This window comes from Orbicella faveolata, unplaced genomic scaffold, assembly GCF_042242905.1.
Source record: "Orbicella faveolata isolate gen_17 unplaced genomic scaffold, um_ofav_v1 contig_26, whole genome shotgun sequence".
Lineage (NCBI taxonomy): Eukaryota > Metazoa > Cnidaria > Anthozoa > Scleractinia > Merulinidae > Orbicella > Orbicella faveolata.
Window position 1 is genome coordinate 14949359 of NW_028301554.1, and position 14694 is coordinate 14964052.

The 14694-nt window shown below is 40.2% G+C and overlaps 3 protein-coding genes across 3 annotated transcripts in view; 2 read left to right on the forward strand and 1 right to left on the reverse strand.

The window, feature by feature from the left end:
- LOC110062292 (uncharacterized) lies at positions 1 to 9824 on the forward strand. The gene is made up of 11 exons (XM_020769163.2): positions 1 to 179; positions 1195 to 1293; positions 1968 to 2120; positions 2695 to 2815; positions 3840 to 4018; positions 4463 to 4687; positions 5456 to 5626; positions 6488 to 6667; positions 7420 to 7572; positions 8335 to 8588; positions 9732 to 9824. Exons 1-11 carry the CDS (start codon positions 95 to 97, stop codon positions 9822 to 9824), a joined length of 1713 nt encoding a protein of 570 aa, XP_020624822.2. The 5' UTR covers positions 1 to 94.
- The window catches only part of LOC110062317 (uncharacterized), a 22178-nt gene continuing 16636 nt past the window's right edge, over positions 9153 to 14694 (reverse strand). Inside the window, exon 14 of the mRNA XM_089295464.1 lies at positions 9153 to 10770. Within this exon, the coding sequence (XP_089151590.1) occupies positions 10486 to 10770 (285 nt within the window). The 3' untranslated portion in view covers positions 9153 to 10485. The remainder of the gene's footprint in view (positions 10771 to 14694) is intronic.
- On the forward strand, positions 13657 to 14685 carry LOC149108247 (uncharacterized). The gene has a single exon (XM_089295466.1). It carries the CDS (start codon positions 13687 to 13689, stop codon positions 14683 to 14685), a length of 999 nt encoding a protein of 332 aa, XP_089151592.1. The 5' UTR covers positions 13657 to 13686.

Genomic DNA, 14694 nt, shown 5'->3' on the forward strand with positions numbered 1-14694 from the left:
GACAAGTTCCGTAAACCTCACGGTTAGGGACCTTGAATAACACAATAACAACACCACCTCAACAGCGGAACATATTAGCCTCAATTTGACCCTGATGAACATCATAATGCGCTTTTTGATGACACTTTTCTTTCTCGTGTCAGAAATCAGTGGAGTACCTTTCCTCGAGCGTGAAGAGGGTGAGTTCCTAAAAGGATTTCTTCACACCTGTTCTTGTTGTTTTTGTTTGTTTTGATATCAAATCCGTCATATTCACTGTCTGTGATGGTGTTTGCTTCTTAGTTATGTGTTCTCTTTGAACAAAAGGGAGTTCAAGAATAATTCATTTGTAATTCTTAACACTAAGAAACATAGCGGCAGGCACTTTTTCCCAATTTGCACTATCATTACTTTCATCTGGGGAGTGAGTATTGACCACATGGTACCTTCAGTGATTGGGTAAAATAAACGAGAACCCGTGCTCTAAGCAGGTTATTTCGACGTTATTTTGCGATAAACAAAAATGGCTGGTTTCTTGGCGCTATAAGAATACAAGTGAAGTAAACTACTTGTACTCTTGTTTAATTTGGATGTTGCAAAGCCTCATTACCCAGCGAGACAGACATTCCCTTCAATTCTCTTTCTCTCCAAGCAGATCGATGTAAAATGCCACATTCCAGGAATGGAAAATATGCAAGAGGAAACTGAGGAGGGCGCTCTTGCAATAGCGAACACTTTATTTATGTTAGTCGTCTAACACCAATCAGATTCGGTTTCAGAGTTGCGCCCTCATTTCAATGAGCGCTTTCTCTCTTGTAACTTCTTAAAGCATTCTAGTTTTGTTGCCATTTTAGCTTTGAAATTAAACTACTTTCCTTTAAATTCATAAGTGCGTTTTTCTCACTACCAAACTGGATCGCCTCTCTTCTAATTAACACCTCGACATCTCTCGAGTGTAGACTTTCCTGTACTCACCATATTCCGTACTCAACTATATTCCCGTACTCAGCCCTACTCTTTTTATAATCATGAGTCCCAAGTAATACTTCCAAAATTCGTTTTCGAATTACGCATTAATTTCCCTCCCTCGCCTTCTCGTCCACATGTCATAAGTTACTCATTTTCTCCCCTGCATCATCTCAGTCTGCTAAACACAGCTATTTAGACTGGTTATGTAAAAGTTCTAACCTATTATTTCTTGTTTAATTCGGCCAGGAAACTCGTTCGACTACTTATATGGCGAAGACCTGAATCAACCTTCAATGCATCACGAAAATCTCTCTGCATTTGACGAGATTTGGAAAACTAACGAAGGTAGGTGCATTGCTTATTCTGTCGTAGTTTTTGAGCGGTCCGTCTTCATCTTTCTCCAAGCACGGAGGTAAGCGCGGCAAAGGAGAATTATCGTGCGGCGATTGACAGAGATCCAAGCACTAGAAGTCCCCCTCCCTTTCTAGTTGCGACCAAAATACCAGCGATGTCCTTTTTCGCTGCAGCGATGCACAATCCACTGAAATTTCGTGAGGAATGGGGACATCTAGTTCGATCAGATGTGTCATTGTTTTCCCAATGTACAGTCGAACGGCCACTCTCGGGGAAATGGATAGTGGCCGATTGAAAAGGGTTCTACTGTATATTTAGTGCTTTTGCATTCTCTCGGAAGATCCATATAAGACTTTAAAAAAATAAAGCCGAACCTTAAGACAGGTCCTGAAGTTAAGTTATTTGTGGATATATAGTCAGATAACGTACACGGTGTCACACAGACGGAAATTTGTCTGGAAATCCTTCATTGGTTGCTTCAATCCAAATCGTAATAGAGATCTAGGCGTATGCCTGTCCTTAATGGCATACCGCTCTCTTATGTACACTGAGAAATTGCAGCCATACCTTGAATAGACAAATGCTTCTTGCAGTTTGCATTTTTCTATCATCGATTAAATTATGGGAAAGATGCTGATAGATTAGAGGGTGTTTTTCGTTTTTAGCCGAAGACTTAGATGACTTAGTAGAGGGTGATATCAAGATTGACGCGAGTCCTGAAAACACTAATGATCAAGAAAAGAGCGAGGACGCAGTACGAAACCGCCAATACACTTGGAGGACCAAGATTATTCCTTACGAAGTCTCTAAAGAACTTGGTAAGTAACTGACGTCTTGCTAACCGCGCCCGGGGGCTGTACTGGAGAACATAGGTGTCCTGGGTGTTTGCGGTGCTTACGTACCGAGAGCAGCGAGGTCCGTACAAAAACGACCAGGGGTGAATATTCTCTGGTACTATTTGAGCGATTGAGGTTCAGGAAGCAATTAATTATATGACATTAGGGTAATTACGATAAAAAGATGTTTCAGTGTAAGTTTTGGCGGAAGTAAATGCTTTCGTTTATAAATAAGCAAATATACGAGAAACTTCATCATTTTGTAGACGACTTCCAGCCACTACACACTAATGAATGATATAGTACGATAGCTCAGCCAATCAGATAGCAGCATTTGTATAAGAGTGCAAGTAGAAATACAGTAGCCAAAGTAATCAATGCAACATATATACACTTAGCATACCATGAGGAGGTTGCGTGTAATACCATCGAATATAAAACGGCTTTCCTGTACTCTGATTGGCTGTATTTTCTATGGCATGGAATAAATATGATATATTCACCTTATTACCTTACCTCTTTTCTGTTGCTAATAACTCTTTTTTCATCCTTGAAGTTGCGGCTGGTTATATTGTCAACATTCGAGCGGCAATTGCTGAGTTTGAAAAGCACACCTGTATCAAATGGAAACCACGCGGAAAAGAGAAATATTGGGTCAGATTCATAAAGGGTAAAGGGTAAATATTGTTTTAAATCCTTTGACATTGGGTATAATCAAGTATTATCTTCGCAAGTATGTAATAAGCAGAAAGGTTACTGCCTCAGCGGAAGACCAGCCATTTCCAGCCATGTAATCGCGCAATCTGAAGGATAAGCAATAAACTATAAAAAATAAAATTAATTTAAAAATAAGCAATTAATAATATTGTAATTATAAAGACATGATTGATCATCGCAGTTATACACACAACTTCAGCAGTGGTGAAATTAAAACCTGAAAAAAATTCGGGCCTTAACGGGATTTGAACCCATGACCAGCTCCAAGTGGCTTGATAGCTCAGCTGGTAGAGCACTGCACCGGTATCGCAGAGGTCATGCGTTCGAATCCCGTTTAGGCCTGATTTTTTTTTCAGCCTTTAATTTCACAACTGCTCAAGTTGTGTGTGTAACTGCGATGATCAATCATGTCGTCATATCTTTAATTTCTCCGCAGTTTAAATATATGATCTTTCATATATTAACTTGTAATAGCATAATTACGTTAGAAAGAGCAAAGAAAAGAATTTCCTTAATTGCGAATTTCCATGAAAGTACAAAAAGCTTTTATAGTAAATAAGATTCTCAGTGTAAATTGATCTATGAAGGCTGGTTTTCCTCAACCTCGTTCCCAGAGTCTCTCGGTTTCCCGCTCCAGGGGGTGGGAAGATGAGAGACCCTGGGAACGAGGTTGGGTTTTCCGTAGCGTATAAGCATTATAAGCGACATAAGCAAATAAAAGCGTCAGCAACATACGTTGAAGCAGTACGTAACTCGGCCTTTGGTAGGAAATTTCCCAACAAAAGGCGATACTTAACAACAATTGCATCTGCATGAGCGGCTTATGCTCTAACCAGCCTTGAAAGTTTAGCCTTGATAATAGTGAAGCACTGGTAAGCCAAAAGGGGGCGTCTTTTCATATCAGCAGACGTTTCGGCGCGATCCACTATCAAGCGTTGTGAGTTATATTTTCCTACCTTCGATGAGTTTTGTTGTCATGTGCAGATGCTGGTCACTGGTAGGGTACAGACGCAAAGCACCTCAGCTGATATCTCTTGGAATTGGGTGCAACAAGAAAGGCATCATCTGCCATGAAATGATGCACTGTCTTGGGTTTTTCCACGAACAAGCTCGACCAGACCGAGACAAATACGTGGCAATTTTTTGGGAAAATATCCAAAAAGGTTAGTGAGAGCTTTTGGATATTTTTGAAAGTCTGTCAAGTAAAAAATAAGGTGTTTTTCAAAATATCTCGTACAGGAATATTGACAAGAAGGCGCGAATACCTCTTCGGGGTTTGAAGTTGATGTAATTTCTGGTTGAGCTTTCTTTGGGTAGAAAGATTTTTGCAAGACGTCCTTTTTTGGATCATTAAAAGCGTAGGTATGTGAAAGGAGTACCATTTTCCATCCAAAATAGATTGGATTGGATTCATGGTAGAGCCTCGCCGTATAAAACTTTGATGAGTAACCCCTCGGGCTTATGAGCCACTGGAAACAAGTATCATCTCTATTCCTGCCTCATATCTGAGGACTGTAAAACACATTATGCATTTATGCGGACAAACAATGCGTGCAAGTGGACATCTTCACTATTATTACAAAACTAAAATTGTCTTTACTTTTCAGGGAAAGAGCAGAACTTTAAAAGGATTAGTGAGGTATATGCGGATCCTTTGGACGCTGGCTATGACACAAGTAGTATTATGCATTATGGGAGATATGCCTTTAACAAAAATGGCAGACCTACAATAGAGGTTATTGGTCATCCTCTCTCTCCAATAGGACAACGCCATGGATTCAGTAAAACGGATATAGAACAACTTAACGCTCTTTATGATTGCTCTAATCCTGGTACGTTATTCGTTAACGGTATATCTTGATAGATAGAGCATTGATATGTCGAAGATTCTTATACAACTATCAACAAGTCTCAACTCGACAATCGACATTTGCGTTACATGTCACGCATGCCAGCAGACAGTAACGCCTTCGTACTTCCTTAACAAAACGTTCTTGTCCCTTCGCTAGATTTTTCCTTGTGACATTGTACCGCAATAGATGGACCAGTAACGTTTTTAAAGGGTAAGGGGAGGGGGGAGAGAGAGTTGATGATTTGGTAGTCCATATTAAGGGCAATTTTTTTGCATTAGAGACCTCATGAAGATATAATCTTTCCATATTAATGAAGAGCCGTGCTAAGATCATTCAGCTAGGTCTAAGTTTTGGAAAGGGAGACAAAGATTCAGACTAACAGACAGACAGATAGACAGACAGACAGAAAGAGAAACAGACTGAACGAGACAGAAAGTACAGACAGAAAGACGAATACGAAGGAAGGAAGGAGGACAGAGAGGTGAAATGATAGGCAGAAAAACAGATAGACAGACAGACAGACAGACGGAAGGACAGACAGATGGCAGATTTATCAACTGGTCTATCATTGGGATGTTCCATTTGGATGAATCGGTCAGAATATGAGACGACATCTTGTGGAATATGCCATTTACGTCGGATTTTGCGCCGGCGCTGCATAGAAGCTTTCTGGTTCGATTTGATTGACCCCCTCAGATTTGTCCAAAATCTTGATTTCTTCTTATACTGTGATTATATTCTTTGTAGACACCGGTGGTTGGAGTTCTTGGTCAAACTTTGGTCCCTGCTATGAGGACAGTTACGAATGTGTGCATGATCGGCAGAGGTATTGCTCACACAAGAATAGGAATAATTGTCCAGGTGCCAACAAATATGGTGTACAGAAACAAACAAAGCCCTGTCCCCATAACTGTTCCTGTAAGTATACTAAAATGACCTCAGTCTAGATCATCAGAAGTTTTGAGGCAAAGCAGTAAGCGTGTCCCGTTAACTATAGCTAAACGGTTTGTAAATGTGAGAGCAAAACTTTCGGAAGGTTTTCAAATACTTTCAATACCTTTTAATTAACAATTATATTGGACGAGGTTGAGCAAAATGTCGTGATTTGTCAATGTTTGGCAGATTAGTTATTTGCCTCAGCCTTCGGCTTCGGCAAATAATTTATCCGCTCTCCTTTGTTTGTTTCTGTACACCGGCAAATAATTGATCTGCCAAACACTGACAAATCACGGTATTTTGCTCAACCTCGTCCAATAATTGTTAGTTAAAAGGTATTGAAAGTATTTTTGTATTAAAAAGGTATTAAAAGATATTTTGCGTTAACCGAGTTCAATAACTGTTTTATCATTCGATCACCAAATTTTTTTTCTTATCTAAATCACTCTCTGACAGCTCAGGGGAGCAATCTACCATTTTTCACCAGGGATCATGGTTACAATTACGCATGAGCAGAATACTGTTTGCAGCAAAACACATTTAGACGGTACTACGCATGAGCAGACCATTATTTTAGGCAGTTTATTTGCAGGTCACGTGGTGCGCTCTTGGCCAATGAAAAGGAAGAAAAAAAATGCATCGAATGATAATGCAATTTGATGGTTACTGGGGTCGATGGCCCTGCGTCATGGACGGCTTGTAGTGACACACTTTAGAACAAAGACGAACGGGGTGCGGCTCCACGTTGGCCAATTGCCACCTGATATCTCGAGACAGTTGAAAGTAAAATTTATAAATATGAGAGCGAACGTTTTCGATAGGTTGTCAATTGTCGTTTTACAGTGCCTATTGATGGACACTGGGGTCGCTGGTCATCATGGGCAGCTTGTAGTGTCACATGTGGTTATGGCACACACACTAGAACAAGGACATGCGAGGATCCTGCTCCAAAGTATGGTGGGAAGGATTGTAGAGGAGACAGAAAGGATGTCGGGAAATGTCTAATGACTGTTTGTAATCTTGGTAAGTTAAGGAAATGTTTTCGTATAACATCTGTTTTCTTTTTTCTGTTTGAACCACGCTCCGTAGTAAAAACACTTTACAAACAGGGGATCAATCTTGTCCACGTTAAATAAAATATGTCTATGTCTATGTCTATACCGTAAAAAGCCCCTTCTAACCATCCCTTAGCTCTTGTCGAGCCCACTATGCGAACACTCAGAAAAGCATTACATGCAAGACATATTAAAACATTGGAAGATCTTTTTGTCTTCAATTTTGTTAGTTGGCCCAGACTGACCATAATGACCTTAAGCTAGCTTGAAACAGGAGATCAATCAGTCGTTCTCGGAAAAGTATCTATGAGCGCAGTCTAACCGGTTGTTTGTTTGTTTGCAAGCAGCGCTATGAAGGCACCGACTCGCTAGAAATTAAGGGCATTACGCCGGCGATTAGCTAGATTCAGTGTCTGAGCATGGAAGCGAACGAAATGCGTGGAGATTGAAATGTTGTGCCAGTGATCGAATGAGGGATTCACACCACGAGCGATATTTGAAAATTCTCTCAAAGTTATCCTTGACGAGCTGTTACGATATAAGCAAATGTTATCTGAACTGGCAAAGACACAAACAAGTAGCTGTGCACAGATTCCATTTGATTACCTAACCGTTTGCGCAAAATTGTCTTCACATTTGTCTACATGATTTTTATTGAACGGACTCAACTTGAGCACTGCCTGATTTAAACTGTCCTGATCGTGTTTTGTTTTTCATCAGGTAAATTCGATGTTTCCTTTGAAGCCGAAGGCATGCATGGCTGGAAATTGTGCGATTCACACGAGGAGAAGAAGAAACCAAACTGGTATTTCAGTAGGGGAATAACCTCCTCCCCTAACACAGGACCCAATCAAGATCATACTTCAGGTTCAGGTACCTTCTTAGGCCTCCCTGAGAGTCACGCTTCAGTAATGCAGTGGACTTCAGTTCTAGAAGCCTCGACTCCGGCGATCGATCATTGGAAGTGCTTTGTGTGTTGTGTTTTATTCACTTCACTTTCTTTACCCAGGAGTAAAAAGGCATGGGTCCTGGCAAACTGTTTGAGAAAATGGCAAAGTGCCTGCCACAGACTAGCATCACGAATACGCGAAGAAGGGAAAGTTACATTACTCTTAGTCTGTTCATACCAGCAAACTTTTCTTTTTGACTGCCACAAACCTAAGCCTTGCAAGACTTTATGCAGAGTACATAGGGTTTTAATATGATAATATGATAATATATAACTCAATATGTGGCTATGAACATTTGCTAGTCTGTCACCTTTCGTTTTTACTACAACGTTAATTCTCTCACTGTCCTCAGCGGGCACTGAACTGAGGGAGAAATTAAAATCCAGATTACCAGTACCTCAGTAGCTACAAGAAGAGTATTCAAGCATATGATAAAATATAAGCGTATAACGTGACAATTTCTCTTATACTGGAGCAAATGTTGTCCATAACGATCAGCGTATCAACAGTACGAGTTTAAAGTGGGTTACGTTCAAAAACTAACCTCGATTGACCATCCGCAGATTAGTGTTTTCCATATCGGGTTTATGTGCACCGTGCGATTCAAAACATTTAACGTTTCAACCGATCGAATATTGCGTGTGATAACTCATCATGACCATAAACTATCGGCTTTCTTTTTCAGGTCGATACATATTTTTTGAGACTTCATATCCAGCCAAAGCAGGAGACGTGGCTTGTTTTTACAGCTCTCAGATACCCCCAGCATCTTGCCAACGATTAACATTTTGGTATCACATGTACGGCGCTCAGATGGGAACACTGAAGGTTTTAAAAAAAGCTAACGGATCAACGACAACGTTGTGGAAGAGATCTTTTCAGCAAGGCATGAACTGGTTACAAGCCAGTGTGGTTATTTCCAGTAAAGCATCATTTCAGGTACAAAAGTATAGAAAAAGAAACTGTTTCGAAATTACACCCCTCTTTCGGTTTTGGTAATCAGGAAGGGATGACTCAAATTTTACGAAGAATCAATACTTTACAGGCTCTCTTCGAAACATATACGGTATACGAGTCCCCTCCGACTGAACTTCATACAAGGCGCCTGGCCAGTCTCGGTTACAAATGAGTTCCTATTCCCTCGGAAGAGTTCTAGAATTGAAGCTGACAAATTTCGCACTGATGATTCGTGAATCACTTCTTATTGGCTGTTACACACGTGTGAAAATTCGATTTTGGAGAAAACGCCAATCAGATAACATTTGTCTGCGAGTGAATTCCACATCATAATTACTTACTGCATCTCTCCATTTTTCAAGTTAACTACAGTCTAACCTCCCATAAGCGACTACCCAAAATGTCAAGCCTAGGTGGTCGCTTACGAGAGCTTAGACCATATTGGGTCAAACTCTTGACCATTAGCATATGGTAACTGCAGAGACTTACCCCATGCGCCAATGCCCATCTAATCCCGTGTAATAACTTTTAGTAGCCACAAAAATATTTAAGCTTTCCAAAGTATTTATTTAGGGTATCATGGTTCGCTTCTGATTAACTGCCTACCACACCTTGTTATCCAATAGACCAATTTCGAAATATTAAAATTCAGCCTAAAACAATAGACCTCAGCACGAGGCTCTGGGGAATAACTACAGAGTTTGTGGGGTTTATTCCCCAGAGCCTCGTGCTGAGGTCTACTGTGTTAAGCTGAATTTTAATATATCGAAATTGGTCTATTTACACTCTGTTATCTGTGAAGTGGTCGCTTATGGGAGGTTAAAAACAAAAGAAAATTTCAAACTTTAAGCTCTAAAAGTGGTCGCGGCCCCTTACGAGAGGTGGTCGCTTACAGGAGGTTCCAAGGATAGGGATTTGATTTGGAAGCTTTTGGTATTTGGAAAACTGGTCGGTTCGAGAAGTGGTCGCTTACGTATGTTGTTTTAGTTGATATTTACTATACAGTCAAATAAATACTATATAAGCTTACGTGTCTGCAGTTCACAGATACGTAGTTCGTTAGTTCCACAAACTTGCCAAGCAGTCCACATTTCCTAGTAACACACAATTTCTTTTTTTGTCAAGATATATTTTCAGGGTGTGCGTGGTGGAGGATACACAGGCGACATTGGAATCGACGATGTCAAACTTAGAGACTGCAGAGCTTACCCTACTTAAGGCACATAGATTGTCGTGTTACCTCCTTAGCAGAAAAACTCAAGGTCGTAATACAGTATTACCACCCTTGTACAATTGCTTTGCGTATTACAAAAACTCTACAGGTCTGCCATGGCTGATAAACTGATTGTAATCGTATTAGAGTTTGAAATAGAGAACTTTTAAAACTCTTCCTTTTCTGGAAAGACCGCAAATATATATTTCTTCCTTCTCCGCAGTTAATGAGATATTCAAAAAGCGATTGAAACAGGCAACGAATATCTCATTAACACTGAAAACCTTTAAAAAGGTTTTCAGTGTTTGCTTGCTTGTCCGTCTTCATCCGTTATATGACTGTTAACGTTAAATGAGATAAGTCACAACAAGCAAGTAACAATTAAACTGAAAATTGTGTCAATTTACAATGGTGCGGACTGGCTGAGGACATTGTCAATTACGAACACAGAAATCCTTCTTTTGTTTCATGCCGCCGAAAATACTGCCTCCAGGGTAGTAAGCTTTAGTAGTCACCAAAATCAGCGTTAAAAGGTACAGTATGAACGACGCCAGAACAATTTCTCCTCTGACAACACTTTCTATGCTGTGCGTTTAACGTGCGCCCACGATCTGGATATCATTCACGTCCACAATTCGATCGCCTTATTATCTTGATTTCCAACTTTTACTCCGCGAAAATATCTAATACTTTCGCTTCGCTTATTTGCAATGTTACTTGATTGGCGTTTGGTTGCTCTGTTTGCTTTGTTTGATCAGTAATCTGTGATTTCATCTCGGCTTGAGTTGTGTCAGCGGCCACAAATCGCTGTCGACCAGAAATAACAGACGCTGCTTGTCCAAACCTCTCACGCGTTTTAGAACGGATGTAACTCTTACCGTCCACGTCATCAATGCTTCGTTTTACACCCGTACCCAGACCTCGGAGATTGTCGCGGACTTCAACAATGACCTGTGTGAAAAGATGGAAAGTGGTTTTGGTTGACTGAACAAGTGCGAAAGCTAAGCCAGATGTCCCATTCAAAAACTAATCCTGATCTTAGAAATAAATTCTTTGTCGACCCCAAAATCAACTAAAAGAAGAGAATCACGAGACTTCCGTCATTAATATTCAAAAAAAGTATGTATAGAAAAGGGCTAGCTGTTATCTATCCGATAACAGATATCCAAGCTAGGCAACTCGAAGTTCATCAAAAATACTCCGCTGCGCGTCGTATTTTCAACTCTCTTCTCGGTGTTTGGAAATGTGCTCAAACACGGTCTTTCGTGTTTGATATATTACGTCAGCCAGCTTTACGTTTAGTGGCCAGGCCACCCTGCAAAGCTGCCTCCTTCGTCAACTTTTCATCGCTTAGATGTAATACAATTAAAATGGTGCTAACTTAAGTCCAGGAAAGTTAAAAAGAATTTTGTCAAACTTTTACGAATGTTTGAATTAGGATATTTAAAATGTCCCCTACCTTATCTTAAACAACTTAACAACGCAATAATACAGTCATAACGGAGGACCTGGAACGGGTTAAAATTACATGTCTAACTGAAGAGATGAGAGATGAAGCGTTTTTTAAGTGATAGTTGAGAGCTGAAAAAATTTAATGATAACTGGGATATGGATTGAAAGTTTGAATGACAGCCGAGAAATCGCCGAACATTTCACCAATAACTGTGATCCCAGCAGCTCCATCCAGACCCCCAGAACCGTCTTTAGATAAGCTTTATGCAAACCGGCTATACAACAGTGACTTCACTAAGGGCCGGGCACTGGACAAATTGATCGGCTGTGAGGACGTTTTTGCCCGCCTGGTTCGTGGTAAGAGCATGTTTTAAATAGCAGGAACACCAATTTTCAGACCAGTGCCATGTAAGATTGACAGAGATTAAATAAAGTTTTAAATATCGCAAAAGTAAGAAATAAAGATTTAAATGTCGCAAAAGTAAGTAAGGTACTGTATGGAAGCGAGGAAGCTTTGCCCTCCACAAACCTTTCCCGTTATTTATCACCGCAAAAGGAAGTTTAAGGGTCCATTAACCGATTTATGCGCGCGCTCGCGCGCGTTGCTAAGGAGGTGAAATTTCACTTCCGGTTACTTACGTCAGCCTGACCGCGGAAAATAAAAAAAAACTCAATAACTTCCAAATTCGCTAACATTTTAGATGTTTTTCTTTGTGTTTCACAAAATGCAAAGTAAAAAAGGTACAAGCAGAGACAAAAGAAGAAGAAGACAGGAAAACAAGAATAATAGAAAGACAAAAACTAACTCCGTGTGGCTTTGTTTGATCTTACCGAAGCGCGCTGATAGTGTAAATTGCGCACGCGCTGATAGGGTAACTTCCAATATATATCGGGCGCACTTCCGGTTTCTTTAGGTGCTAAAGGAAACGCGGTTTTTCATTAAATCCAGCCTTTTTCGACGGATTTCGATCAAAGCCAACGTTGGAAAGATAGCTATGCATTCCTTTTTCAAAATCATGCTTTTTTCAGAAAATTACGAATTTTTTAATATTTTGAAATTCTCTCAAAATCTGACCTTTTAGAAATGAAACAAAATCTGTGCATAGCGTAATGAGGATTTAAATTAAAATATCAAATCAATGAAAAAAATTTCGATAAAGTAATTTGCCTGGGAGCCTTTGGGTTTTTTCAGTAGTCACATGACCATGGGCGTGGCCTGATGACGTCATCACTAGTGTTACTAATCATGAAAAAGTTAAAACACATGAAATAACTCTGAACTAAGTAAAAATGATGAGGTTATATGAGAATAAATTCTCCTTAGCAACGGCTCGAAAAGATCGGTTAATGGGCCCTTAAGCTGCTGGCATGTAACTGTTGGAGATGGAAAGCGGGGTAAAATATAAGGAAGAATTGAAAAATGGAGGACGTTCGCGCTAATTGTTTCTGCGCATCCTTACTGCGCACACAAATTCACGCGCCACGTCATGCATCGAGCGCGCGCTAAGTAATAAAGTGAACAATAATAGGGCAGATGGCCATTGATTTAGCTTTGCCTGGATTTAACGATCTTGGACGTTCGGTGACCCCCATTTTTCTTTTGACGGATCATTTACTCTGCCGATTTTCTACGTTTAGCGAAACCATGAAGAAAATCTATCGACTAGAAGTTTGAAGTTATGATAGATCAGTGCGCTATCGAATTCCGTTCTTTTTAGCTCTTCGTCTATCTGTGCGGCGGTTTCAAATGCCTCCTGAACGGTTAAGTTTTGTGAAAACGTTGGCAACATTTGGAATTTCTAACGCAACGGATTCACTTATACAAAATATTACGATAGTTTGTCTCCGTTGATTCATCTTTGATATTTTAAGCTAAAAACCCTTGAGATTTACGCGCGCCAATTTTTCAAAATCAGACTAGTTTTCAAGCCGCTATATCACTAAAACGAAGTCCGAAGTTATTCATTATCTGTCCGCAGTAGAAGTTTGAAGAAATCTATTGAGTAGAACATTTTCGCGCGAACGTCCTTAAGCCGAAAGGTAGAGATTTTAAGTACTTTGAAAACTTGCAAAATTACAAGAATTTCTCCTTTATGGCAAAATTTACAAAATTCTACAAAGAGCTTTCTGTTTAAAAATACTGGGTTATCATGTTTTCTCGATTAAACGCCGAGGACGTTTATTCAAAGATCGGTCTTGCTGAACCGGCGATAATTCTTCATCATTTTCGTTGATCAACTTCTTTTGGCATAAATATCTCAACGAGTTAAAACAAACTCGGGCGAGGAGGCCAGACCGTCTCAAGACCGGCTGTGTCTTGAGCTGACGATCATAGGCAGTTAGAAAATCCAGGCAAGTTAGGTTGATAGTCATTTCGTTTCTCTTTATCAAACGTACGTCTGCGCGCGGACATCTATGAGCAGTACTCTCTATGACATCACATTGGCACATTACTTCAAAAAGAAAACACTCTCGGAGAGCCATCACCGAGGAGGAGAAATGGTAGCGTCTCGCATGGTTGTGCTTTGGCATAAGATTGTGTTATCACCACCAATATGGTTTTTAGTGGAAATTGTTGCTAAGAAACCGTGGAAATGGAGTTTATACAGTTCGTTGGCTTTCACAAGTTTCCTTCCAATACTCACGCTGACTGTGTTCACACTGGCATCAGTCTTGTCCGGCTTGATCGTTCTTTTCCTGTTACAGTTTGGACTATTGGCACTGGCAATCGTTTCCTTTCTATCATCAGTCGCGTTTCTTGTTCCTGCGGCGTTTACACTGACATTGTTCATCTACTTAATCTACAAATATGTGGTTGCGGCTTTGTGTGCGCTGTGCTGGATCTTAGCCTTACCAACAACAATATTAAGACGGATCAAGCCCGAAGCGATGAGAGTTTGTATGCGGTTCTCAGAGATCATAAGTCAGCTGTGCTTTTGGCAAAATACAACAAGGCGCCGAGAAAATACAAACTCTGAAGTACGGTCGAAGGTAGCTCATAAAATACGAAAGAAAAGTTCGCCTCTATTGCTATATTTTAGAAGAAAGTCAAAGGGTTGGTGGGCTTGGCTGAAAGAAATACTAAGTGATAGCAACATTTCAGATGGCGACAGGGCTCTTGTAACTTGCCCACACGGTTACAAATTGAACCTTTCAAGTGACGGAAGATATTACGAACTTAGCTGCGAAATTTGCACAGAAAGAGGGTCAACGAGCTGTTCATCATCTGATGAAGAGACAATAAAATTCACCTCAGGATCTGGTTCGGATTCGTATCAAACGGCAGATGAGTGGCTCGTTGAAGATTACTTTGGTAACATTATCCCAGATTATAGAGACCGAGAAACAAAGATGTATGAAGCGCTTTTGAAAAGGGATTTCTGCACTAGCGCTGAGAGAAATAATTATTATTAAATAATTTCT

Excerpts from the sequence above, each read along its gene's own strand:
- LOC149108247 (XM_089295466.1), top strand. The coding sequence starts at position 13,687 with ATGAGCAGTACTCTCTATGACATCACATTGGCACATTACTTCAAAAAG.
- LOC110062292 (XM_020769163.2), top strand. The coding sequence starts at position 95 with ATGAACATCATAATGCGCTTTTTGATGACACTTTTCTTTCTCGTGTCA. Across the intron at positions 2,121-2,694 it reads CGAAGTCTCTAAAGAACTTG|TTGCGGCTGGTTATATTGTC; the intron begins GTAAGTAACTGA and ends TCATCCTTGAAG. Across the intron at positions 2,816-3,839 it reads AGATTCATAAAGGGTAAAGG|ATGCTGGTCACTGGTAGGGT; the intron begins GTAAATATTGTT and ends TGTCATGTGCAG.